Source organism: Zonotrichia albicollis, chromosome 1 (genome assembly GCF_047830755.1).
Source record: "Zonotrichia albicollis isolate bZonAlb1 chromosome 1, bZonAlb1.hap1, whole genome shotgun sequence".
In the NCBI taxonomy this organism is placed as follows: Eukaryota; Metazoa; Chordata; class Aves; order Passeriformes; family Passerellidae; genus Zonotrichia; species Zonotrichia albicollis.
The window spans coordinates 125,363,603-125,390,572 of NC_133819.1; the positions used below are offsets into that span (position 1 = coordinate 125,363,603).

The 26,970-nt window shown below is 41.7% G+C and overlaps 2 protein-coding genes, 1 long non-coding RNA gene and 1 other non-coding gene across 5 annotated transcripts in view; 3 read left to right on the plus strand and 1 right to left on the minus strand.

Moving 5' to 3' along the window:
• Window positions 1-5,945, plus strand: part of ZC2HC1A (zinc finger C2HC-type containing 1A) — a 35,120-nt gene extending 29,175 nt beyond the window's left edge. The window contains exon 9 of the mRNA XM_005479392.4: window positions 553-5,945. Coding sequence (XP_005479449.2) covers window positions 553-739 — 187 coding nt within the window. The 3' untranslated portion in view covers window positions 740-5,945. The remainder of the gene's footprint in view (window positions 1-552) is intronic.
• On the minus strand, window positions 5,752-25,699 carry IL7 (interleukin 7). Of its 2 annotated transcripts, XM_074552959.1 has the most exons (5): window positions 25,221-25,699; window positions 14,826-14,968; window positions 11,738-11,824; window positions 10,821-10,973; window positions 5,752-9,495 (listed from the first exon to the last, which is right to left on the minus strand). In XM_074552959.1, the coding sequence occupies exons 1-5, from the start codon at window positions 25,228-25,230 to the stop codon at window positions 9,349-9,351; spliced, it is 540 nt and encodes a 179-aa protein (XP_074409060.1). In that variant the 5' UTR covers window positions 25,231-25,699; the 3' UTR covers window positions 5,752-9,348. The 2 variants fall into 2 exon arrangements, with proteins under 2 accessions (XP_074409060.1, XP_074409069.1); XM_074552968.1 differs by lacking the exon at window positions 11,738-11,824.
• Window positions 22,948-23,019, plus strand: TRNAG-UCC (transfer RNA glycine (anticodon UCC)). Its single transcript has one exon. It is a non-coding gene; the product is annotated as a tRNA-Gly (tRNA).
• Window positions 24,529-26,970, plus strand: part of LOC102071447 (uncharacterized) — a 36,066-nt gene continuing 33,624 nt past the window's right edge. The window contains exon 1 of the long non-coding RNA XR_012582928.1: window positions 24,529-25,114. This is a non-coding gene — a long non-coding RNA (uncharacterized LOC102071447). The remainder of the gene's footprint in view (window positions 25,115-26,970) is intronic.

Below are 26,970 nucleotides of genomic sequence, written 5' to 3' on the forward strand. Positions count from 1 at the left end.
TCAATATGATTTGGTTTGTATAAGGTGCTCGATATATTTTGCATGTTTATCATCTGACAGCACGCCTTTGTCATCAGCTGTCTCAGATGTGCATTTTCCCTGTTGGAAATGTGAAAAACTGCTTGGGAGCTGTTGAAAAAATAACCAAATATTATTTCAGTAGAAACTGAATTAAATCTGCGTGCTAAGCACACAAATTGTCTTGCCCTTTTAAAAGGTAGGATGAAAATTGTATTGCTGGTTTAGTCTTTCTTTTTTGACAAGCTAAGTTTTAAGTTTTCAAACACTCCAGTTAATCTAAGTAGTCAATGAAATATTTGATCCTGCTTCTCAAACTCTAGTGGTTTTTATTTTCTTGCAGGGAAGGTGGGTATCTGGAGATATGTATGGGAGCCTAGCTAGCATTGTATATAAAATGTACCACTCTCTATAGGAAGTGATGGAATTAAAATGATAGTAACAGTATCTATATTCATTGCAAGGATTATACTAATTTTACATTGTTATACTGAACTGACTAACAGAGAATGTTCTTCATCTGGGAATTTTCAGGTCTGATGGGAAAACTGGGTATGACAATGGAGACTGCGCATCCTCAGTGAATGGAGGAAGTGCAAAAAGCAGCGAAGGAATTTCACCTGTACAGTTATCCAAGTTCTGCCATGAATGTGGAACGAAGTATCCAGTGGAATGGGCAAAGTTCTGCTGTGAGTGTGGAATTCGAAGAATGGCTGTGTGAACACATTCTTTAAAGCAGAAACAAGGAATTGGAACATCTGCTATGTACTGTGCATGGAAAGCTTGAGTACTCCATCCAGTTAGACTTCATGCTGAAAAAGTCAAAACATCACTTTGTAATTTTCTGAGTGCAATCTTCTGGTTACAAAGTTATTTATAAACAATGATATATACTGTATATAAAATAGCAGCTACCTAAAACTGTGCCATTCAAGGAAATACTCTTTACTCTTTGTTGAAAATATTTACAAGTAAGGTAAAAATGCTTTAAATAACCTAGGTAGCAGAAGAGGTTCAATGCTATTTTTCTTTGTAAATCCTACTAGGCAAAGGATTTTTTAAATCTCTTATGTAGGGTAATGCTTACCTATGGGGAACTAGCCATGAAAAACTTGGGCTTCAAAAGTTTCTCTGTGGAGGCATTTCTTTCATCTATGACAATAACTTAGATGCTGTGTTCTAAGTGAAAACAACATGAGGAACTCCTTATAAATTCCTAGATAAAAGTGTAAAAAGTTTAGATCTTTAAACTCTTTAACAGTAATATGCTAATTGGACTTTCCAGTTGCTTCCTAGGATTTTTTAAAGAATCAAAGTGGAAAGACTACCTGAGAATTCCCTTTGCATCTAAGAAGAAAGGCAAGATTTTCTTTTTGTGGCTTTCCATGTTCTGTTTTTCAGTAAAAATGTGTTAATATTTTTATGTATTTATAAGGAAAAATATGGTATTAATTTTATTATTATTCATTTTATTAAGTTCCTTTTGTTTCAAAATACTTGTCTTCCTCCTCCTGTGCTCCACCATATCTAAAGGTGTTGTGCTTTGACCTGTTTCCAAAGGTCCTCCTAGTTTTTTCCTTTTCCCTCATTTCCTCAAGCAAAGTCGAAGTCTATGCTTATCCTACCTAAATGTTGAACTCTTATTTTGAAAACAGCCTTCTTGATGTATCCAATACCAAAAAAAATAATAGTTCTATAAAAAGGAATGCTATTAGAGCAGTAGTCTTGATGTAAGTAGTGAGTCTTTTTTATTCTTATTCCTGTGAAAATAACACAGCGTACACATATGAATGAATAGGGGAGTAACTGTGCTTCACTGCTATATGTGTCAATACCTGAATTTTAATTTTTTTGGTAATTTTATGTATTTCTGATCCCAAAACAGCAGTTTCTTCAAGTTAGTAATAGACTTCACATTAATCCATTGGGAAGAAGGGAGAGACTCAAAGTTGTAGGGTTTTTTACTAATTACTCAGTAAATTAGTAAATTACACATTTAGTAATAAAACCATTCACAAGACCAAATCACTTAACTTGTATCTTAATGTTGTAATTTATTTTGTGAAGTTTTGCTTTGAAGTACTTGCACCATCTTCTTTATTTGTAACAGAACAATCTGAAATAACTTAACTGTGCCTTTCCCACAGTAAATATATTTTTTGTCAGAAACTGGTACTTTCAGCTCACAAACACCATTAGTTTCAATTCATTTAATTTCTTTACAACTTAGATAAAATATGATGTAGTACTCCATGATAGTTTTATGGTCCTTGCTTACATTCTCAAAAATTGTGGTTATCAATGGTGCCAATTTGGAAGAAAGCATGATTGAAGAAAAACATCTTCAAAGCAGATACCAATCTAAGAGTGAGTGATTTAAGAGACTATGTAGTTTTGTTGCAGGCCACAAGCTATTGTTGTTTTAAAATAAGTTCAGTGAATATCTTGCACTTTTTATACATTTTTTAAAATAAATTCTACTTCATTCAATTTAATCTTTTCACAATTGGTGTAAACTGGCTACTGAGCATGATAGGATGGATGACTGGTAATGATACTTAGAACTGACAAATCCTGGCCAGTTTATTTTCTAGGAGTTTAGATTCTAGGATCCATATTATGGCACATTCATGTTTGTATTTAGAAAAAACTGGAATTCTACATTCTTTACTTAGATAAGCCTGCTTTGGAGATCTTGCCCTGGACTTGGGCCATGGAGGTCTGCAGACTGGTGTATTGTGAGCTGAGAGTCCAACAGCAAAGATACCAATCCAGAACAGGTTTGATCAGATAGTGAATCTACTCCTGCCTGATGAAGCTGCAGTTGTTTCTGCTGTAAAATGCATTTTTCCATTTATTAAAAATACTTTCTACAAAGGAAATATTTAGTACAGCACTAAATATCTTTCAGGTTTTACAGGATTGTTGTAACTCCAGGAAAAAACATATTGACTCTTTCTCCTTTGAATTGTATGTGGCAGATCTCCTAATTTCAAATCAATACTCATACAGTTACTGTATCTTCTGCTTTGTGAGCTTCTGTAAGATTCTTTGCTTTCAATGCAGCATTTAGTAAATTACTTGAGTAGCTCATAATTTTTTTCATTTACACTTATGTGATTTATCATGAGGATTAGATAGGGAATTAACCTGAACAGAAAAAAAGGTTTTTAAGACTGATCTTTTTATCTGGCACTACAAAGAAGGTCTGTGAAACAAAATTGACTATTGATAGTAAAACTGGATAATGTGTATGTGTTGTAATCCACAGTAAATATAAGCAGACAATGAAATTCTTTTTGACTGTGTAGTTTGGTGCTGTATGGTAAGACTTACAAGGCCCAATATATTTTGTGTTTATCAACTGGTTTTGTTACTGAATGACATAGTATTCTGAATTCTGCGATGTTCCAGACCCTAGCCTGTATTACTCAAGGTATCAGCACAGATCAGTGTAATTTCATTTCAGTGGATGTTTGTACCATACAGTGGATTGGTTTTCATTACATCCCCAAATAACTGAATGTGGGAAACGAATTTTTTATATTTAAGAAAAAAAATTCAGGGAGTTGAACTGAATTTTCAATCTTTAGTATATTACATGTGTCAGGAAGTTCCCAAATCTAATTTATTGGTGATCTACATCCAAACCCTCTTGCCCTAGTCTTCTCTACATCCTTATGCCTTGGTTTTTTGGGAGGAAAAAACATGAACTATGCACTGTCTGTTTATAGTGAAATTTAGTGATGCAATCGTTGTGATGATTCCCATACCAGTGTATAACCTTATGACAGATTTACTGTTTGCCATTTTATCTTCCTAATGTTCTTACTAAGGTTCTTCCAGTCTTTAAAGAAGGTGGGGGGGTAAAAGGTCAACGGTAAAATTCCATTTATAGAAACAAGAAGAGGCTGCTTTTGGTGTTTGGCTTGAGGGAGTTTACATTCCCATTCTACTTTTGTGATTTTCTCTTTTACAAAGGACCTCTCTGTGCCAGGAAGTAGTGCAAGATCATTGGAACTATGCTGATAAAATGCAATGGAGTTATGAAAAATGCTAGCTTCAATAGTAAAAACAGCATAGCATAAAGCTTAATTGCTATATAATGTACCTTACACAGGCTTATATTTATGCATGATGCCCACACCCTAGGTAGTTTCAGAACTGGAATCTCCAAATATACAGCAATTAAAATATGTATTTATATGAATAATTACTCACCACTGCAGGGAGGTGGGCACAGGGAAGTGCTTAACCCCCATTTCAGGTTGTAACTATGAAATGACATACAGGCAGAAGTTTTCAAATTTGCCAAAGAGACTGGAGGGAGGGGGAAAGCTCCACCTGACGTTCCCTGGCTGGGAGGGGGTCAGGCACGGGCAGCTCTCCTTGGTGCTCCAGCTCTGGGCCTCTCCCATGTTTTGGGGCAGCAGCTGCTCCAGTGCAGCCACACGTCCTGTGCCTTCACAGCAGGGCAAGGCACAGGGTGTATTGTAACACCTGACCCAGGCTTTATGCGTCATGGAAGTGCTCTGCCATCTGCAAGGGACTAGCTCCTAATTCACCATCACAGCTGAGAGCTGGTGCCTGAAATGCAGGGAGAGCATTTCCGTGATGCCTGCTTACCGAGTCAGCGGGAGGAGGTATGACTGCAGTACTTTAAATAAACAAGATACGTGCACACTGATGTAGACTGTGTAAACAGTCTGCATATAAAATAGAATGGTATTGTCTATGTATTACAAAGGTCACAAGAAGTGCTAGTTTCCATCACATAGACTTTGTATATCTGCAAAGAACAAACCTGTTATGAGTGTTTTTAATCTTGGCTGAAGAAATTGTGTTTAGTAAGAGCACTTTTTTCAATTTTATTTCTATCCAGTTTGACTAAGCTATGAATAGTTAAATGGGTTGTATGAGAAGGTGGAATTTTCATCTTTGGTAAAATTTGTTTCAGTGACTGGTGAAAATAGTTTAATTGGCTTTCAAGTACAGCTTATTCTAACTTGTGATTGTTTTGTTGCTGGTTGGTTTGGTTGTTTTTTTTCCATCTTGCTAAGTAAGGTTTGAGTGACCTTATTGTGTTGTTGGAAGAAGTGTTAGGTAAAAGACTTCATTAGCTGAATTCAGTAGTTACTTGGTTGATATTTTCGTTCCAGTATTCACAGTCTAAGAGATTACTCTTGCATACTAGTTCATTTTTTGTTTTGTTTTGGGTTTGGTTTTTTGGTGTTACATCAGTCCAGAATAATATATATTTCTGGAGGATCCTATTCAGTCCCATTCTACTTCATCTTGCCAGAAAGCAGCTTCCTCATATTTTCTCTTAATAAGTGTTCATTCTTAACAAAAATAATCAATAGGGAAATTATATTTTCCTAATTTAAACATTTTAGTCAGCAAATCAAATGCTCAGTTTAATATGGCTGAATACTGAACCCACGTTCTAAACAGAAGTGCATGGTTTACCATAGTTCTGTATTTCAGTTTGGCTTTCTGGCAGAACCATGAATGGATTTGGGTGGGATCTGTAAAGTGCTGAGTACAGTACAACTGTTACAAAACCTACTTTATTTGATTGCTTTGACTCTTGGTGTTCATCCTTCATATGACACATAAATGTTTCTCTTCATAAGTTTATTTATTAATGTTCTGTGTTTTTAAATTGTGTTTTTATTCATGTGTTGGACGTGATTAATTTTTTCACCATTGCATTTATTATGTTTGCCTTGCCCCTCAGTACATGGAATATTTGTTTGCGACCATCCAGTGAGGTGTTTTTTTGCCAGAATTCCTTGATTTGTTTGCCTCTTACTTTTTATATTATGTTTATTTTAAAGTGTCAGTTGTGTTTTAATTAATAAATGTAAATCACCACCTAATGCTAATTTGGCACTTGTTAACAATAAAGCAAATATGCCAAGAAAGCTTCTTGTGATGTGCAATTTTTTGTAGTCAAAGGTAAAATTATCTTCTATAACAGAGCATACAGGTAGGTAATATAATTTCAGTCGTATTGTGATGTCTGATCTCAGGTACAAAAAGAATAGGGGTTTTAATTGAGTGAGATGAGATTTGAATTCCTAAGTCACCTTGAAAAACATACCAGATATTAAATCAGTGTGAACTGCTTATATCAAGTTAACCCTCTATCTCCTCTATTTCCCCAGCTATACTGAGAATTTACTTTATGTAGAGCCCATCACCGTGACATCTTTAGTATTTCTTTTTTTTCTTCTTCTTAATAATAAAACTGGAAGGGATAGTTAGCTTGATCTGGGTTTGTTCTCCTTCATGACATTAGAGCACTGTTGTATTGATGAAATTATTAAGAAAAAAAGGAAAGTTGTTTATATTTTTCTTCAGAAGTTCATTTATGTGAGCAAAAATTTCAATAAGGGTATGGATTGCTTTTTTTTTGGCTAAATATGGATGAATAGAGATTAATGCCTCTTATCATTCTTTTTTTAGGGGAAACTTCCTTCTACTGAGCTCTTTAATGTACTTGGAGAGATATAGATTTGAAGGGTGGACTGTTCAGTGGAAAAGGAACTGACTGAATGGATTCAGCTGGAAAGTTGTGGTCAATATGTCTATGTCCAGGTGGAGGCTGTATCTAGTGCTGTCCCTCAGGACTCTTGTTTTAAAACTCTTGTTTTGGTGCTCTTTTAGTATCTTCATCAATAACACAGTGAGATTGAGTGCACCCTGAGCAAGCTGAAGGACAGGATGCCATCCAAAGGGACTGGACTGCCATGACTTCTCGAATATCATGGATAGTGACTTGGACACTTCCTCTGCCAGTTCCCTCAGAACCCACAGGTGTATTACATCAGGTCCCATGGACTTGTGTAGGTTCTTTAGATGGTCTCAAACCTGAAACTCTTGCAACAACATTGTGAAAATCCTTTCCATTTAAATACCTCTATTTTTATCCTTGACGCTTTCCCATAAATTCCATGTACTTCTAAATCATGGTTTTGACCTACTCATTTCTTTTCTGTGGCCAAATAAGTAACTAAATGCATAAGTGAAGGTGGCAGGGAGGTAGGCATGATGGTGATGATACCATGCACCGTTTTCATTCCTTTGCCAGTTGCTGAAAAGCACTTTAGTGCCACATTTGCAAGTTCAGGAAACCTGAGGAAGTTCTCAAACTGAAGGAACAAATCAAAGAGCACAAGTCAATGCATTTAGCAGTTAATGTTTACATGTAAGTGGTGACAACAGGAAATTTGGCAACAAAAATCAGACAGGCAGGATATTTATTAAGAGAAGTAATCAGAAGAAATCCACAATTTCATAATTACTTCATTTAAATTTCTGCTCTGGATCTATCCTTGGTCTTTGGCCCAGGGTGATCCTGGAATTGCTTTATTTCTCTCAAGACTTAAGTTGTGGACTGCTGCTTAAGTAACTTAAACTGACTGACCTTTCAGTTTTGTAGTAGCTAATACTGCATCTGTGTATTTTTGTTTTAACTCACACTGCTCTTTGCTTGCCAAATGGTTATTAGGAAATAAGTGCTGGCTTTCAACTGTTGTTGAATTTCCAAAAAAATACCAAAACAACTGTACTTCAGTCTTGGAGACCAACTGAATCCGCAGTCTCCTGGGTCCTCTTTCAGAAGAAAGGATTTCCAGTGAAGTCCTTACAATTGTGGTTACATTCTCTTTATCTGCAGTTGATACTGGGAAATGTTTCCCTGTTCCATAAAGATTTATGGGTTGGGGTTGGTTTCAGTTTTTTAAGGTGTTTGGAGCAAGTTGCTATCTCTTGTACAAAGAGCTAGAGGATATGTGAAATTCTCAGTCACAGTTTACAAAGCTACCACTCCTGCCTCATTGTCACCATAAATACATGGGGGGTTGGAGAGGGTGTATTTCAGGAAAGCATGGCATGCTTTGCTCTTAACCTCTTCCCTCTCAGATTCAGTACAGCAATCTTATTCCAGTAAAATACATAAACTAGTGCTGTTTACAATCAACTGAGCAAACATGTCTTTGAAGCACATCCTACTGGTTTTTAGGGTGTTTGTTCTGAATACCAACATTTTTACAGAGTACTTTTACAGAAAAATTCTTTTAGCATGGATAAAACAATTTATGTTAGTTTACTTCAAACCAGGAAACAACAGGCTGACTAAACTAAAGCTTTCCTGAAGTATTCAGTCCAAGGCAGGTATGAAAATGTTTACCTAAATTGGGCAGGTTACAAGCAGCTAAGAAATGGGTATTTCAGGTTGAGAATTTGAAGCTGGGCTTCAAATGACTGACTATCTCTGAATAAAACCTAAAAAACGAGTAATGGTAGCCAAAAAGTGAACAGCCCAATTTCACAGAAGACAAATATTTTATTACCAAAGGAGTTATATCAAAGTAAGAAACTGCAAAAGTGTAATAACTATAAAAATACTTCTATTTATTCAAAATAAAATATGAGCACTTTATCAGTTAAATGCCAATATATTATTCTCTGACAATATTCACATATTTTAAGTCATGTTTGCCTAACATCTTAAAACATGTTACATAAAATATTTGCATATAAGAAATCACAATCTGAAGCTAAGGAATTCTAGCTCCTCCTGCAGCTAACACTGGGTTGATAAAATGAATGAGTGTAGTGCTGTTTCCAGTCAACTGAACAACTTACATTCAGGCATCTTTTTCTTCTTCCACAGGATTCAGTCTTGCCTGTGCTTCAGCCAGCAGAGGCATGCTGCATCTCTCAAAAATCAGTACCCTTCTTCAGTTTTTCAAAAAGCTAACTTTTTCCCTGTTTTTCCAAACCCAAATCAGTTAGCAGACTCATCGGACCCATACCAAAACCACTTCTGTGTCAGGAGAACATATCCAAGATAATCTGCTGCTTTGGTAAATTGTTACTTTTGGTCCTTGGTGTGTTTTGCATAGATATAAAGAAACCAGCTACTTTTTCATACTCTTTTTTTCTTCACCTGCAGATTCCATGGTTTTTTTGTAAAATCCAGTAGACATGTAAGTGGCTGCTTTGATATGACAGTACTCTAAAGTTACTCGAAGAATCGGAAAATTCAGGGTAGTTTCCAGAGCGCAAAAGGTGGACACAGACTTCTGCAGAGTTCTTTTTTTCAAATGCTGGTCTTCTATTTCCACTTCTCAGACTTCAGCAGCTTGGTTCAGCCATTTCTGCTTCTGTCATCTCCAGGAACAAGGTACAGTAGCCTCTCATCAGAATTCTGGCATAAAGTGTTCATATAAGCGAGCAAGTTTACTTGAAGAATGCATATAAAATGCAAAGGTACCAAGTAATGCCACTTTGAAAGAAAAGAGCAGGATTCACCTGGAATCACCTGGAAATTATTTTTTCAAATTTATTCCAGCAGGATCGAAGGCTAGATATATTTTCTTTCAGTTCACAAACTTCTTGGTTACATTTCTTTTTGGACTGTTCACCTGTCTCTGTATCTTCTAAACTAAATACATCTGAGCAGACCTGAAAGAGAACAGATTGAATTGTTATCTGAGAAGTGCTTATTCTATTTTTGTAGCCACCTTTCAAAGCAAACCAATTGCTTTACACCTGAATACTGGAGAGACCCTGCCCATGGGACTGTAAGAATGTGGTTTAACTCAGAGCAAATAAGGACATCTGAAACAAGCGTGTCCAACCGAGAACATGTACATCCTCCATCACAGATTAAAATTTATCCTCCATTGTCTGAAGGACTGAGAAAATTAATTTGTGAGGTAAACTTTGACTATATGTGTCAAGACCAATGGAACAAGACAGAACAGTTCCAGGGGCTGATGCTGTGCTCTAATGTTCAAGATCTCAGCCAGACAAAACTACTGTAGTTCTTGTTCATCTTCAATGACTGCTCATATTTTTTTTCTAAATTACTTTAATTAAAATTAATTTTTTAAATAAAAGCAGGAATCCATAAAGTTAGGCAGAAGTTGCAAGGGTGACACTGACTTCTGTGACTTGACTGGGATACCTTTAAAGTAAGGCAAATGTTGGATTCACCAGAGGTGACAAAGCAAAATATAAATACCAACTTTTCTTTGAAGATAGTGTCCCAGGCTGTCTCTCTACTTCAAAGAGAAAAATAAAAAGCTAAATGAAGCCTTCAATCCATCTGTTTAAACATTGTATTTTTCGTGCCTATGAGGAGACTTTTTGATGCTGGTTAATATTTTTGTGTTCAATAGGTAACACTGAGCCACACTTAAAAGAACATTCTTCCTTTGCTACAGCAGTCGGTAGAACACTGTGCTACATTTAAGTAGCACCTCAAAAAGAAGATTCTGCCAAAGACTAAAAACCTAAATATTATCATACCCAATTGTTCTTGTTGAATTTGAGAGATTGTGGTTAAAATAAAGACCAAAGATATTACAGAAAAGAGAGAATCTCACCCTAATTGTTTGTTGAAAGAAACCAAATTAAACATTACTCTTAGAGTTAGTGAGAAGTTACAACTCTGACAATACTCCAGAGAAGTTTAAAAGCCTTCTTTGCACAGGTCTGGTCCTTGTCTCTCACTGGAGAATTAGTTAGTGAAATTCAGTTCACCACTGGACCAGAGCAGGTATCTTCACCATAGACCTCCAGATGATTTTCTGAGTCTTTGCACTGGGCTTAATGTCTATTACAAGACAAATACTATACAGAGGAAACTTCCTTTGGCATGGAACATGTGCAAGATGGTTGTATCTTTTAGAGGCAAATGTATTGAAGAGCAGTCTGTGTTGAAGAGCTCTAGAAAATAAGGCAAGTAGTTAAACTATTACTCACTAAAGTTGAGCACAACTCACCTTTTCTTTTTTACGTCTTTCACATTTACACTGTAGAACTTGTAATGTCCCACATGAGACAAATGCTGCTTTCTGTCTAAAGGCTTTGTTGATCCTCTGCTTATAAAAGAACCTGAGCATGTTGCACGCCATGCTCTGTAGTGATTCTATTTCCTGTCAAGAGAGCAAGGAAAATATGTCCTGAAAAGTTTGTGCACCATTAATTATTTGTAATGTTGGTCTATCTTTAAAAAACCCCAAACTCTCAATCAATTACTATTGGTTTCTCTTGTTTTCATAGTATACATCTTTTTCAATAAAATACATAAGTAATCTGACTTACCTGCCATCTTTCTGAGATATTTAAAGCAGCAATTTTTAGTAGTAATAGTAGCATAAGTATGTTAGGGAGAAATCACAGCTGTAATCAAATCAATTGATGCAGTTAGGAAAACAAATGATTTATGCAGCCAGTCCTTTTACCAAGTCGTGAAAACATCTGTAGCAACAGCTGACAATTGTGCTTTCTGGCATTTGAGATCTGCCCAAACTACTATTGTAAAGCTTTCAGGTCTGAAGTGAAAAGTTTAGCTAATAAAACTTTCTGTAAAAAAATTTAAAAAAGAGATTGGGAAATTGTAATATTTACTTCCATTGGTAAAAAGAAAATTATCTATTTTGTTTAAAAAATATAGAAAAATCTTCATAGTAGGGAATAAAACCCCATATTTATTGAATATGGAATTGCTTAATATTTAAATGTTTAAAATATCAATTTACTCAAAACATATAATTCCAGATTCAAAAAACAAACCATCCTGAACACTGTGATTTGACTTTTAAAACCAAATACTACCCTATCACCCTATTTTATCCTGGACTGTAAAAAGAACTCACTTGGGCTTGTATTCTCTACATTCTGAAAAGTTAAATTTTACCTCAGTATCATTGCAGAAAAACACTTTGATATTTTCATATTTTCTCTTCCTGCAGCACGAGTCATAATTCTCTGCAGACATATTTACCTGTAAAATATCATATATGTTTAGACATGGAAGTATTGTGTCAGTGCTCAGTCACCCTGACAGTAAAAAGCTCTTTTCTGATGTTCAGAAGGAACCTCCTGTGTGCTGGTGTGTGCCCACTGCCCCTGGGCCCATCACTGGGCACTGTGGATAAGAGCCTGGCTCTGCACTCTTTGCCCACTCACTTGAAGTATTTCCACACATGGATGAAATCCCTGTGAGCCTTCTCTTCTCCAGGCTGAACAGCCCCAGCTCTCTCAGCTTTCCTCATCAGAGGGATGCTCCAGTCCCTGCAGCATCTTCATGACCCTTTGCTGTACTCTCTCCAGTAGCTCCATATTTCTCTCATACTGAGGAGCCCAGAAATGGACACAAAACTGTTCAATTTAAATCTTCACATTCTATCAAATTGCTTTGTTCTTTGGAAATTTTGAGACAGAGAGCAATGTTTAAATCTTACAATTGAATTGTAGCATTGAATACAGTGTTTGTCAATGTTTGTCTCAATAAATACATGTCTCAGCTCTAAACAGATGGCAGCATCCACTTTGTATATGTAATAACAGAAGATGGCCTAAGCAACATCACATGGTCTTTTGCCTGATTATAATATTTTATCAACACTTTATCGTCTCTTGTAGTTTTTGTTCCACTTTCACACTTGTCATCAAGATGACAATGGAAGTCAACTCAATAGAAACTTTATCTTCAGCCTGTATCAAGACATTCTAGTTAAGCCAAAGGGCTTTAAAAAAGGCAGCTCACAACAGTATTGTTTTAGATCTCTTCACTTAGCCATGCATATGAGCACATCAGACAGTTAATTCCTAAAGTTTTTCTGCAGAAATTGCCTGAATTTCAGAAGGTCACCCAAGATAAACAGAACTTTATCCAAAATGCATTTTTAAAACCAAGAGTTTAGGGAATCAAATATTCACTGACAAAGGAAAAACCACAAAACAGCAAAACCAAATTAAAAAGCCCAAACCACAAACATCAGGAAGCTAATGCACATCTTTTCTTGCACCACAACAGGTATTGCTCCAGTCACAGCACCAAAAGTTATAATTACATATATATATATATATATAATCATCCAGAAGCTATAGATCTGTCACTTTATTTGCTAACTCCTATGAGATTTTCCCATCCTCTCTAGCTTCCTCAGATCACCTTTATTATAATGTACAGTAACCACATCTGAAGGTAGTTCATTGGCTGTGTCTAAACCAACCTAAGGGAAATCCTGAGCTCAGAAAAGGCATTAGTGAAAATTTAATTACCTTACAGAGATCTAGTATATGACTCACTATCCTGCTCTGTAGCAAACCCACAGCTGCTCCAAACATCTGGCTAAGGAACTGAAAGCTACTGACTTTGGCTCTGCAGTTGCAGGAAACAACTCTGAATTTCTCTTAAACAATGAAAAGTAAAGGCAGAAAAAATTAAGAAACTTACATAGTAGTTGCTTGTGTATGTCTTCTAGGAAGTAAAAGCTTCAGAGCTCAGTACATTCCCATTAGTTTTCACAAATATTAATTCATTAAGGTTTTATTTATGTATTTATTTTGATATATAACATCAGGCTCCATCCTACAATAGGACAGTGGCAAGGCATGGCCCTATCCAGGCCAGGAGAGTCCCCCAGCCTCCCTGAGCAGGGCTGGGATGCACCTCATGGATCCCCAGCACCAGAAGGCAGCAGGATCTGCTTCCCAGAGGATGTTATTCCTTCGTATCATTTCCTCTTACAGGTCAGCTATCTTCTAAATGCTCACCAAGAGAGTTTGGTTTTGTTCTCTACTTGTCTTTGTCAGAAATACAACAGCAAACTAAAGGGAATACTCCTCTATTCTAATATGGCCATTAATATTCTCTCTAAATTTGATGCCTCATTCAGGATAAAGTCATTTATCTGCAGAGAAATACCTTTCTCTCTTCATAATCTCAACCAACATAACATGATCAAAATGTTAAAAGATCATTCCTTGACCCTAAAGGTATTTTGTTTCCAGATGAGGGTTGATGTGTCTTGGGTTGGAGACCACTGCCATAATGCTCTGAAGGATGGTGGTAATTCATAAGTGTGAAGAAATGCAATGATTCCTGATTTTTCCCTTGGAAAAAGGTTGCATATTATTTGTATTTCAAGCAAATAGATCTTGATTTAAGACTGCATGTGATTTAAGTATGGTGAATTCTCATTTAGTGACAATCTGTCAGGAAAATCACATTTTTTGTGGGAATGCCTCTACTAATACAACTGTTTTAATTGTTCTCCCCTGGAAGTGTTCTTGACAGATTAATTGCTAATAATTCATGAGGAAGAATTGGAAGGTAAATTTTGGGCATGGACTGGTAAACTGTTAAGAAACTATTTTGCAAAGCTATAATAAATGTGGCTGATAAAGCCATAATGGAGGAGATTTACACATGAGAATGTTAAACTCTTCTCTGCTGCTATCTAGAAAAGATACTTTGTTTTGGCTAAATAAGATATATTAATAGGTACAAAGAAACCTATTAGGACACAAACAAACTTTTACTGTCATATGAATTTTGTGCCACTGTGCATTTGTATTCAATGGACAACATAAAACTTCAGTCAAGAACTCTAAGTAGTAGAACAAATTACAGCTGTAATGCTTTCTTCTCTTGATAAAATCATATAAAAAGAAGTAGTAATGAAATTACTTTAGAAAAAAGTACTTTTTAATCAAATATGTGATGTATGGCCAAATAGTACATGTGTCTGTACATAATGCACAGGCACAAAAAACTGTATCACAGTATTTGTACATGCAAATAGGCACTATCCACAGATTTCAGAGACTTTAAAGAGACTGAATTGTTCCACCTCCTCAAAGAAAACCACCATTCCAGCATAATGTGTGACTTTAAATTGGTCTTTTGTCATGTTTTAACATTAGAGCTTTTATGAATAATTGTTAGCATCTAAAAATAATCAGCATGTTTTGGAAGCCCAAGAGCTGCTACCTACCAGCTCATTGATGTCGTGACTTAGTATATTCTCATACTTCACACGGATTTCTGTTGTTTTATTTCCCATTGCACAAGTAGATGCATTCACTGGAGACAGAACAAGGAGTAGTGGCAGAACTGGTAAGGTAGATCTAAAAAAGGCTGGATTGTAAGAACAGTAAGGTACATGTTAGTTAATGTCACAGACTGTGTGCTGTATTAACAAATACATTCTGTAATCTGTTAAAATAGTTTAAAAGGGATCTTTGTACAACCAAATGACTTGTGCCTTGCTAGAGGGAAGGATTCATCTCCAGATTAAGACACTTTTTGGGTGTCTAAACTCCCCCATACCACAAGATGATTCAGCCAGTGTGGATAAGTGTTGTGGCATTGTTGAGGGTCCCCAGGATGAGGTGAGAGATAAGAATTTGACTCCAAGTTCTCAGAAGGCTGATTTATTATTTTATGATTTTATATTATACTATATTAAAAGAAATTATATACTAAAACTATACTAAAGAAAGACAAAGGAGACATCAGAAGGTTAGACAAGAATGAATAAGAAAAACCCATGACTGACCAGAGTGTCCAACACAGCTGGACTGTGTCATTAATTAAAATCAATTCACATGGAACCAATCAAAGATGCACCTGTTGGTAAGCCACCTCCAGAACACATTCCAAGCAATCAGATAATTATTGTTTACATTTCTTTTCTGAGGCTTCACAGCTTCTCAGGAGAAAAATCCTAGCAAAGGAATTTTCCAAAAATGGTATGGTGAAAGATAAGAGCCTACAGCTATTGAGCTGACCAGCTACTTGGTGACTGCTTGGGCTGAATTCATCCTCAGCATTGACCGAATTCACACGGTATTTTATTGGACCGTAACCACATTGGACACATGTAGAGAAGTGTTTAATCATATTATGTTTAGACATTCAAGTGTCTTAACCTGCAGCTGAATCTTGACTGTCCATTTTTCCTTTGACAACTTCTACAAATCTCCATGAACACACCTCCATAACAAAAGCGTGTTTAAACACATTTTCAGGCTGACCAAATGTACAAATCCATGCTTACTGGCCATAACATGAGATAAAGCAGCAACACAACGTTCTCCACAAGATTTCTGCAATCTTTTTGAGCAAACTTCACTGCCCGTCACTTTCTTTGTCTCTGTACTGGACTGCTTTCCCTTGCTCTGACCCCTGGTCTTCTGTCTTTGCATGACATCCAGGAAACTATGAGTTCTGTGAGGATGGGCAGAGAGAAAAGACCAAAACATCAAAAGAGCCTGAAGAGACTGACAGGAGGCTGCAGGTGACTCACCTGGTGCTGGGAAAGAAGGAGACCAAGTACATGATAATACATGATCAGGAATAACTGGACTCAGGCCTATTGCTAGTCTGACTAGGAGAATGCTTAAATTGAAGGTTTGGGAAAAACAAAGGTAGAAATTTATGATGGAGGACTAGCAAAGATCACAGCAAGTTCCTGGAGGAGTATGCAGTGTTTCTGCCCATCTTCACCACTGGGTAAGAACAACAACTGCACAAAGAGTAGCTGTGGGACAGGAGCCAGAAAAGAAAGAGGGGATGCCCTGGCTCCAGCTGCTGCTTTCCTTCCTCTCTGTCAGGGATGGGCTGTTGGGTACAGCCAGTCCAGCACTCAAGAGATGGGCACCTCTGGACCTGGGCATCACTAGTGAATCATGGCCTCAGAGAGCAATTTTGAGCAATTAATAAAACAGCAATAAAACCTGGTGATAATTTGCATTGACCCACCTATCCTCTGCAATGCAAAATGCAAGAACCACAGACACAGCACATGCTCACTGCCATTAAAGGAAACACAGTCCCTTACAGCCCATCCCAGCCAGCTCCCACCACACACAGCACACTGAATCCTCAAAGAAGAATGCATAGTGACTAGTGAAGCCTTCTCTTTCTGATAGATTGCATGTGAACGTGTGGTTATGTACACTTCTGTCCTAGAAACAGGACTGGAAAAATTTTACCCGCACAAGCTGAATCACAGAATTCTTGAGCAAGCTGCCTGAGAAATTCTAATTGGAAATTTCACAGGTTGAAAACCAGATTTTCTGACCTTTTCATATACTGATCAACTGAGGTCTATTAATGTCTCAAGAAATCTAACCTGATGGGTGTCCTGGTTTAGGACAAATTAGGGGAAATCTCCAAGAGGGAGCCCCCCAGAACAAATCAAACCTCCAACCACCCCTCCCCCAACACCGGGTTCGGGAAGGAATTCCTCGGAGGAGCAAAGTGGAAAACAAAACCTATTTATTTACAAGTAACAAAAGAACACTCCCCAACACAAGAAAAGAAAAAAGGGACCAGACTGTGTTGTGGAGGGCGCCGAATCTTCTCTAGCAGGCTTCGGGAGTCCTGGAGCTCGCAGGTCCGATCCGGAGCCGGTCCAGAATCTTCAGGGGAGGGTAAGAAAGAGAGAGAGAGAACAAAAGAAAAAGGAAAAAAAAAAAAACAGCGCAAAAGCAAAAAAAAGCAAGCAAGCAAGCAAGCAAGCCAGCAGCTAGCTAAAGCCGAGCAGCCCAAGCCAAAAGCCAAAAAAAGCCTGGTCCCACCCCCCCCCCCCCCCCCTCCTCTCTTCCCCATCCCGCCACAGCCAGACTGCCGGGGGGGGGGGGGGGTGGGGGAAAAGGCACAGCTGCCAGACATAACACACGATATTGGGATAAAGGCTGTCACCCCACGACACTCCACCCCTTATCCCATATCGTGAACATACAATAAAAAACATTCATTTCACTTACTCACACCTTTTGACACTTACGCATTCCTCTCATCTTACTTGCTCAAACCTTTGACACTTACAGTTTCCTTCTGTCTCACATTCAACAAACAATGACATTCATATATGAGTCTCATCCCACAATCAGGTCTCCCTGAGGTACACACCGTGTTGTTCCATCTTTCTGCATTATCCACCATGTATTACCTGGTCCTTGAGCAAAGACAATCCCACGGATGGGTTTGTCTGTACTCGAGGCAGGGTTGATCCATACTGTCTTTCCCAACAAACCTCTGACATGGGCCACTGGGGCTTTATCCCCATCTACTATATTAAGGAGCTCAGACTGAGCAGGACCCGCTCGGTTGGTGGAACCTCGAGTGTTAACTAACCAGGTAGCCTTTGCCAAATGCTGCTCCCAGTTTTTTAAAGACCCCCCTCCCAATGCCTTTAAGGTGGTTTTTAACAATCCATTGTACCTTTCCACCTTCCCTGCAGCTGGTGCATGATAGGGGATATGGTATACCCACTCAATGCCATGTTCCCTAGCCCAAGTATTAATAAGATTGTTTTTAAAATGAGTTCCATTATCCGACTCAATTCTTTCGGGAGTACCGTGCCTCCAAAGGACCTGCTTCTCAAGGCCCAAGATAGTGTTACGGGCTGTAGCATGGGACACAGGGTAGGTTTCCAACCATCCTGTGGTGGCTTCTACCATGGTTAGTACATAGCGCTTGCCCTGGCGTGTCTGGGGCAGTGTGATGTAATCAATCTGCCAGGCCTCCCCGTATTTGTACTTAGACCACCGCCCCCCATACCAGAGGGGCTTCAGTCGCTTGGCCTGCTTAATGGCAGCGCACGTCTCACAGTCACGAATAACCTGAGAGATACTGTCCATGGTTAGATCCACCCCTCGGTCTCGTGCCCACTTATAGGTGGCATCTCTACCCTGGTGGCCTGAGGCATCATGGGCCCATCGTGCTAAGAATAACTCTCCCTTATGCTCCCAGTCGAGATCTATCTTCAACTCCCCTATCTTTGCAGCCTGATGTACTTGCTGGTTGTTTTGCTGCTCTTCATTAGCTCTACTTCTGGGGACATGGGCATCTACATGGCGAACCTTCACAGGTAATTTCTCTAACCGAGTAGCGATATCTTTCCACTCTTCCGCAGCCCAAATTGGTTTTCCTCTGCGCTGCCAGTTGGCCTCTTTCCATCTCTTCAGCCATCCCCATAGAGCGTTGGCTGCCATCCAAGAATCGGTATACAAATAGAGCCTTGGCCACCTCTCTCTCTCTGCAATACCTAGGGCCAGTTGAATAGCTTTGATTTCAGCAAATTGACTGGATTCACCCTCTCCTTCAGTAGCCTCTGCAACCCGTCGAGTGGGACTCCATACAGCTGCTTTCCACCTCCGTTTCATCCCTATGACACGACAAGAACCATCAGTGAATAGGGCGTAACGTGTTTCTTCTACTGGCAACTGATTGTATGGCGGAGCTTCCTCAACCCGGGTCACTGGCTCTTGCTCCTCATCTGCGACACTAAAGCTTTCACCTTCGGGCCAATTTGTAATTATTTCTAGAATCCCAGGGCGATTTAACTTCCCAATCCGAGCGCGCTGCGTAATGAGGGCAATCCACTTACTCCAAGTAGCACTGGTGGCATGGTGGGTAGAGGGAACCTTTCCTCTGAACATCCATCCCAGCACCGGTAGTCGGGGTGCCAGAAGGAGTTGTGCCTCTGTACCAATCACCTCTGAGGCGGCTTGGACTCCTTCATAGGCGGCCAAGATTTCCTTTTCTGTTGGAGTATAGTTATCTTCAGACCCCCTGTAGCTCCGACTCCAAAATCCCAATGGTCGGCCTCGGGTCTCGCCAGGTAGCTTTTGCCAAAGGCTCCAGGACAGACCATGGCTCCCGGCTGCAGAGTAGAGCACATTCTTCACATCTGGTCCTGTCCTGACTGGACCAAGGGCTACAGCATGAGCGATCTCCTGCTTGATCTGGACAAAAGCTTGCTGCTGCTCAGGGCCCCAATGGAAGTCGTTCTTCTTGCGGGTAACCAGATAAAGGGGTCTCACAATCTGACTATACTCAGGGATGTGCATCCTCCAGAAACCTATAGCACCTAAGAAAGCCTGTGTCTCCTTCTTATCAGTTGGTGGGGACATGGCAGTGATTTTGTTAATAACATCCGCAGGAATCTGACGCCGTCCATCTTGCCACTTCACCCCCAAGAACTGAATTTCTCGGGCAGGTCCCTTGACTTTGCTCTTCTTAATGGCAAATCCGGCGTCCAGGAGAATATGAATTATCTTCTCTCCTTTCTCAAACACTTCTATTGCCGTGTTCCCCCAAACAATGATATCGTCAATATATTGTAAATGTTCTGGAGCCTCACCCTCTTCTAGTGCAGCCTGGATCAGTCCATGACAGATGGTAGGACTGTGTTTCCACCCCTGGGGCAATCGGTTCCAGGTGTACTGCACTCCCCTCCATGTAAAAGCAAACTGAGGCCTGCATTCTACTGCCAGAGGGATGGAGAAAAACGCATTAGCTATATCAATGGTCGCGTACCACTTTGCTGCCTTGGACTCCAGCTCGTACTGCAGTTCCAGTATGTCCGGTACAGCTGCACTCAGTGGTGGAGTCACTTCATTCAAGGCACGATAGTCCACAGTCAATCTCCACTCTCCGTCAGATTTTCGCACGGGCCAGATAGGGCTGTTAAAGGGTGAGTGGGTTTTACTGACCACCCCTTGGCTCTCCAGCTCTCGAATCATCTTGTGGATGGGGATCACAGCATCTCGATTCGTCCGGTACTGCCTGCGGTGCACTGTTGAGGTGGCAACTGGCACTCGCTGCTCCTCTACCTTCAAGAGTCCTACTGCATATGGGTCCTCTGATAGTCCAGGCAAGGTATTCAATTGTTTAATACCCTCTATCTCAACTGCGGCTATTCCAAAAGCCCACCTGAATCCCTTAGGATCTTTGTAATAGCCATTCCGGAGAAAGTCTATGCCCAAAATACACGGAGCCTCTGGACCAGTCACAATTGGATGTTCCTGCCACTCCTTCCCAGTCAAGCTCACCTCAGCTTCCAACAACGTCAACTGTTGTGATCCCCCCGTCACTCCAGCAATGGAAACAGGTTCTGTCCCCACGTGTTCCGATGGCATTAAAGTACATTGTGATCCAGTGTCAACCAATGCTTCATAGTCTTGTGGCTCTGATGTGCCAGGCCATCTGATCCACACCTTCCAAAAAACCCGGTTCTCCCGTGCCTCTTCCTGGCTGGAGGCAGGGCCCCTCTAAGCCAGATTGTCCTTCTTTCCTTGGGCATATGCCTTGGAAGTTCCTTCAAGGGGATCGGACATGTCATCGTCATCGTCATACTTAACATCTCGGCTACGAGCGACCGGAGCTGCTATCTTTTTGGTTATACTTTCTCTTCTCTTCAAATCACGCACCCGTTGTGCCAAAGCAGCGGTGGGTTTTCCATCCCATCTTCTCATGTCTTCTCCAGACTCACGCAGGAAAAACCATAACTCAGCCCGTGGGATGTACCTTCTCTCCCCATCAAAGGAGCGCCGGCGTTGGACACCAGGGCTTCTAATTTGTACGGCTGAGATTTCAATAAGGTCCTCCTTAATCTCTTCCCGGAGTTTCTTATGATTCTCCTCTATTTTGTCTTCTAGTTTCTGCAGTCGGGTTTCCACTGCTGCAATTCTGGCATGAGTTGGGCCATGCACAGCATCTGCGTACGCTCGAAGCTTCTTTGCCATATCGAGCACAGTCTCATATGTATCATCTCGCTTCATTATTGCTAGGGCGGAAGCGTATTCAGGTGGCCCAAGTCGCACAAGTTTCCTCCACATTATCGGAGTGCATGGTACCAGGTCCGGATTCCTAGTTGTTGGGTCATCTGAGAAAACGAGCTCTGCGACCGCCATCTCTCTCAGGCGTTGGATCCCCTGTTCTATGGTCTTCCACCGTGTCTGCTGCATATAGAGATCATCAGTACACAGGTACCGTTCTGCTACGCTTCTTAGGACCCGTTCCCAGAGGCTGTGAGGGTTAGCCCCCCTCATCACACCTTGATCGATGGCAGGATCATGTGACAGGGATCCCAAATGCCTCACTTCAGTACCATCCAAAATCGTAACCTCCCCTGCAGCATCCCAAAGGCGGACTAACCAACTAATAATAGATTCGTCAGGTTGTCGGCTGTAATCCTTTCTTAGGCCTCTGAGGTCCTTCAGAGAAAAGGAGTCAATATTGGCTCCAGATTCTGTGCCCCTTGATGTGGCCTCTGATTTTGGTGAGGGTCCTTCTTCTGCATCATCGTCATCATCCTCCACCTTCCGATCGGTCTTGTCTTTACACTTTCCACCTCTTGTATTAGCTGCAACAGCCATGGTTTGGGGCCTATTGTCTGATTCAGCTGCTAGCCTGGAGCCTGGGATGTTAGCTGCAGCCTGGGTCACTGGGATAGTAACCAACTTATCTCCCTGTTCCCTTTCTGCTATCTGCTGCTCCACAGTATCTAGCAGAGTACGGTAAACAAACGCCAAGGCCCAGCTCACTACAGTAATCCTTTCTTCCTTAGTATTACCATGGCACTTCTCCCTCAAATACTTTGCCACCTCGACTGGATTCTGAATTTGATCAGATGGAAAGTCCCAGTCTATAGGATCAGAAAATTCCTTTAAAGTGTGGCCCATATCTTCCCATTTCCCACTCCAGTCAAGATTTTTCCTGCTTTGTTTTACTCCTGAATCAGGAGTCTCTCTAACCCCTCTAGAAATCTCAGCTTTCATTTTATATACACTCCAGACAGTATAGACAAGGCTTAATAAATTAAATGCCAGAAAGATGGTTTCTTTCAAACTCAGGGGAAAGTCAGTATTTTCTAATAGAGATGTCAACAATTTGTAGGAGAAGAAGGAAGACAAAGGCTGAAAAGCCCCTTCCTCTTCTTCTCCCCAAACAAACTGAGTACACAGCCATGACAACAATCCATACATTCCTGAAATAAAGTCCAGCACTGTTATCCGACACATCATCACACATAAGGCCAGCACAATGATTATTCTGGTTAGTGCCCCCCGCTTACAAAAGCTACTTATTAGGGACAACATCAGAGCTATTTTGGGGTAAGGAAATAACCCTAGGGACCACAAAGGTATTAAAACTTCAAAAGCCCCTAGGGACCAGAAAAACCGGCAAGCTTCCACTCCAAATGACATTATAAATCACCAATATGCCCACAAAACAACCAAAACCAAAATATTATTGTTATAGGTTTTTTTTTTCCACTGTTTTTGGCCTCCGGTATTTCCCGGCCAATGCACCAAAAAATTGCGTTGGTGGTATAGTGGTTAGCATAGCTGCCTTCCAAGCAGTTGACCCGGGTTCGATTCCCGGCCAACGCACCAAAAAATTATTGTCCTGGTTTAGGACAAATTAGGGGAAATCTCCAAGAGGGAGCCCCCCAGAACAAATCAAACCTCCAACCACCCCTCCCCCAACACCGGGTTCGGGAAGGAATTCCTCGGAGGAGCAAAGTGGAAAACAAAACCTATTTATTTACAAGTAACAAAAGAACACTCCCCAACACAAGAAAAGAAAAAAGGGACCAGACTGTGTTGTGGAGGGCGCCGAATCTTCTCTAGCAGGCTTCGGGAGTCCTGGAGCTCGCAGGTCCGATCCGGAGCCGGTCCAGAATCTTCAGGGGAGGGTAAGAAAGAGAGAGAGAGAACAAAAGAAAAAGGAAAAAAAAAAAAACAGCGCAAAAGCAAAAAAAAGCAAGCAAGCAAGCAAGCAAGCCAGCAGCTAGCTAAAGCCGAGCAGCCCAAGCCAAAAGCCAAAAAAAGCCTGGTCCCACCCCCCCCCCCCCCCCTCCTCTCTTCCCCATCCCGCCACAGCCAGACTGCCGGGGGGGGGGGGGGGGTGGGGGAAAAGGCACAGCTGCCAGACATAACACACGATATTGGGATAAAGGCTGTCACCCCACGACAATGGGCTAAGTGAATCTTAAATGGATGCTACATGTAGTAAATTTTAAAACTCTGTGACTATTATGATCTTCAAACTCCAAGTGGACACACCTGACTTCCACAGAGCTTTATCTTTGTAAATCTCCATGCTAACTGTATCTCTGCTGAATGATTTAACAGTTTGAAGGATTAAGATTTAGTATTTTAAAAGACACAAAAAATATTGAAGAATTCAACAATAGGGCAACATTTTTCCAATCTCCCATTGCACCTCTTGATTCCAGTGCAAAAGATGAACTGCAATGTTTGTTCACCAGTAGGGTAATACAAACAATTTGGATATGCTGCTTCACAAACATACTTGAAGGGACGAAAATAGCAATCCTCTAAATTAAAACAATCTGACTCCATCACTTTAAACTTGGCTTGCGCAGCAACAAGTACAGATAAGATATTGTACAGATCACCGATCTTTTTTAAATGAGGAAATTACAGAATAAAAGTAGATCACATGCACACTCATGAGGTCCCTTGAGCCACTGCAGGATGGTAATCAAAATTTTTCAGACATTCCTAAATGAGTCCTCTGGAAAAAATATTAGACATGTGTCATTAAAAAATTCTATGAGATCTAGACTGAAAATTGAAAGGGATTTTCTTGAAGTTGGGTAACTTCGAAAGAATGGGAGTTTATGGCGCTCCATATGGCCAGCAATTCAAAAGAAAGACAGCATTACTGGTAATAACCCATTTTTCCAGTAAACTCCCAGAAACGCAAAAGTCATATCTGGAAAGCCCCAAAAATTCTCCTAGAAAATCCAGGAAGAGCTAGTTTTCCAGTATTTCCACATATTAAAAAAAAAAAAAAAAAAAAAAAAAGGAAACAAAAAAATCCCAAAACCTCTTGGCTTTTTAACGTTAAAACACCCTCCTGTGCATATACCCGGGGGCACGTCCTCGGCGGCACCCAGCGGGATCCTCGCAGCAGCCCCTGTGTCTCACAACCCCAATCTCGGCGGGGGCCGCTCCCTCTGCCCCCGTCCCCTCTCCGCAGCCCGCAATTCCCGCGGGGAACGAGACGGGTCACTGCCGTTCTTTTCCCTCCTGGTCCCGCTGCACCCGTGCGGAGGGGCGAGCGGCGAGCGCTCCCGCCCGGGGGCGAGGCACCCCCGGCGCTGCGCCGCACCTGCTCCCCGGGCACCCGCGGGGCTGCAGCTGCCCACGGCAGGCAGGTGCCCACGGGAAAGGAGGTGCCCACGGGAAGGGCGGTGGGAGCAGCGCGGACCGGCGCGGAGCAGTGCCTCCCGCAGCTCCCCCGCCCCACGCTGTCCCGCTGCCTCTGCCACTCCCGAGCCGCCCTTCCCGGCAGCAGGCGTGATGGGAACCGGACTCTTTTACTTTCATTCTACGGGGAAAATAGAAAAAAAAAAGCAAAACCGGGAATTTCCCCAGCCGTCACCAAGGGTTTAAAAGGCACCGGGAAGCACCGCGCCTGCAGAGCGGGCGGGCCGGCTCGGAGGCAGCGGAGCAGGTGAGCAGCCAGCGCGGCCGGGGTGCGGAGCGGAGCGCGGCCGGCCCGGGGGCAGGTGAGGCGGGCGCCTCCTGCGGAGCGGGGCAGTGCGGGGCGCGCTCCTTACCATGGAACATGGTCCGTGCGGAGGCTGTCGGGGAGCTGCGCCGACGGGTCCGCGGTCATGGTGGCGGCGCCGCCTGGGCCATGACGGCCGCAGCCCGCGGAGCGCCGCGCAGGGGCCGGGAGGGGCCGGGCCGGGCTCAGCAGCCCCCCGGCGCCCGCCCGCCCGCGGGCACCGCGGCGCTGTCCGGAGCGGCGGCGGGACGGCCGCGCTTCGCCTTTCCCATGGGGCTCCGCCGGCCGCCGCACTTTCACTTTCTGCTCCGCCGCGGCGGTGCTGCCCGCGGGCCGGCGGCGGGCAGGGGCGGCGGCGCGGCCCCCGGGGCGGGCGGCATCCCCGAGAGCGGCTGTGGCGGGCCGGGCTGTGCCGCCCGGGGTTACATAGAGCCCCGGCTACACGCCCAGCGAGTGCCGTGTGTGCGGCCGGGGAGGGAAGGATGGATCTTGGCACTACGCGTGGAAAGAGCCGCTCATCCGCGGGGAGGATATCCTTGCAAAAAAAAAAAAAAAAAAAAAAAGGAAAAAAAAAAATCACTGCGTGTTGTGGAGTGTCTTTTTCAGAGGGGAGCGGCTTAGCTTGAAAGCTGATGCGCTGCCCTTTCGCTCCCTCAGCTGCCCTTGGTGGGGTTGTGGAAGGCGGGACTGCCAAGAGGGCTCTGTCTCCGGTCAAGGGTTACCCCGGGCTCTTGGCATGGGCTCAGAAGCGAAAGATGGACGGTTTCTGCACAGTTTGTTGTCTGCACCCTTCCCCCCCCCCCCCCCCCCGCTCTCTTCCTCCACAAAATCATTTTGTGGAATCTGAAAGGATTGAGTGGTGGATGGCTCAGGAAGGTGTTTCAGCCTGGAAGACACCCAAATTCTATAAGGAAAACATGTAGAAAGATGTGCATTTCTTGGTAAATTCAAAATGCAAAAATTGTCATGTGCGGTTCAAAAGGCTTGGAATACAACAGGGTATAAAATGCCTTGGTAGAGTCCCCTTCACATCTTCTGCCCAAAAACTTTCTGAGTTTCAAGTTCAGCACCACTCTTCTTGCTCTGCATGAGCACAGAGAGCTGATTCCATAACCTCTCTTTCTTCTCACAAGAGTGCTTTTCTAAGGGGAGATAGAGGTTGAGGTGAGAATATTAAGGAGCAAATATGTGGAATGCTCAGGATGGCTTCCTCCCATTCTCTTGAAGTGAAATCGTGCTGCTTCCTTCCTGTGTGAGGAGGTCCTTCGTCCCCTTTATTGTCTGTGAATTAGACTCTGCTTTAGATTGGCTATACATTTCTCATTTCTTTTTCTTTGGAAAAGAATTTAGTCAATTCTTCTTCAGAAGTATTCTGTCAAGATTCAAGAGACAGGAGGTTTTCCACTCCTTCAGCTTTGAGCTGCTTGATTTCACTAATGATTACCCATGACTACGATTTGGGCCGAGAGCAGGGATCAGTATCAACACAAGGAGCGCCTGTGCTTGCTTGTTCCTTAAGTGAGTGCCAGCTTGGATGTGATGTAGTGTTCAGTTCTTGAATGTGAACAAGGATTTTTCCTCTTTCATGGCTAAATTATCTAGTTCTTATTGTGTCTTAAGGTGTCACTTTTTTGCTTGTTTTCATGTACTCTTTTCTTGTTTTCTCTTCTGTCAAATGTTGTCTGAAAACATCTCTGTGCATTTCAATTTGCTGACATGTGCAGCTCAGAGAATGACACAGGACTCTTCTTATGGGGGGAGATTAGCACCTGGTGTAATGCAAGCAAATTTGTGAATAT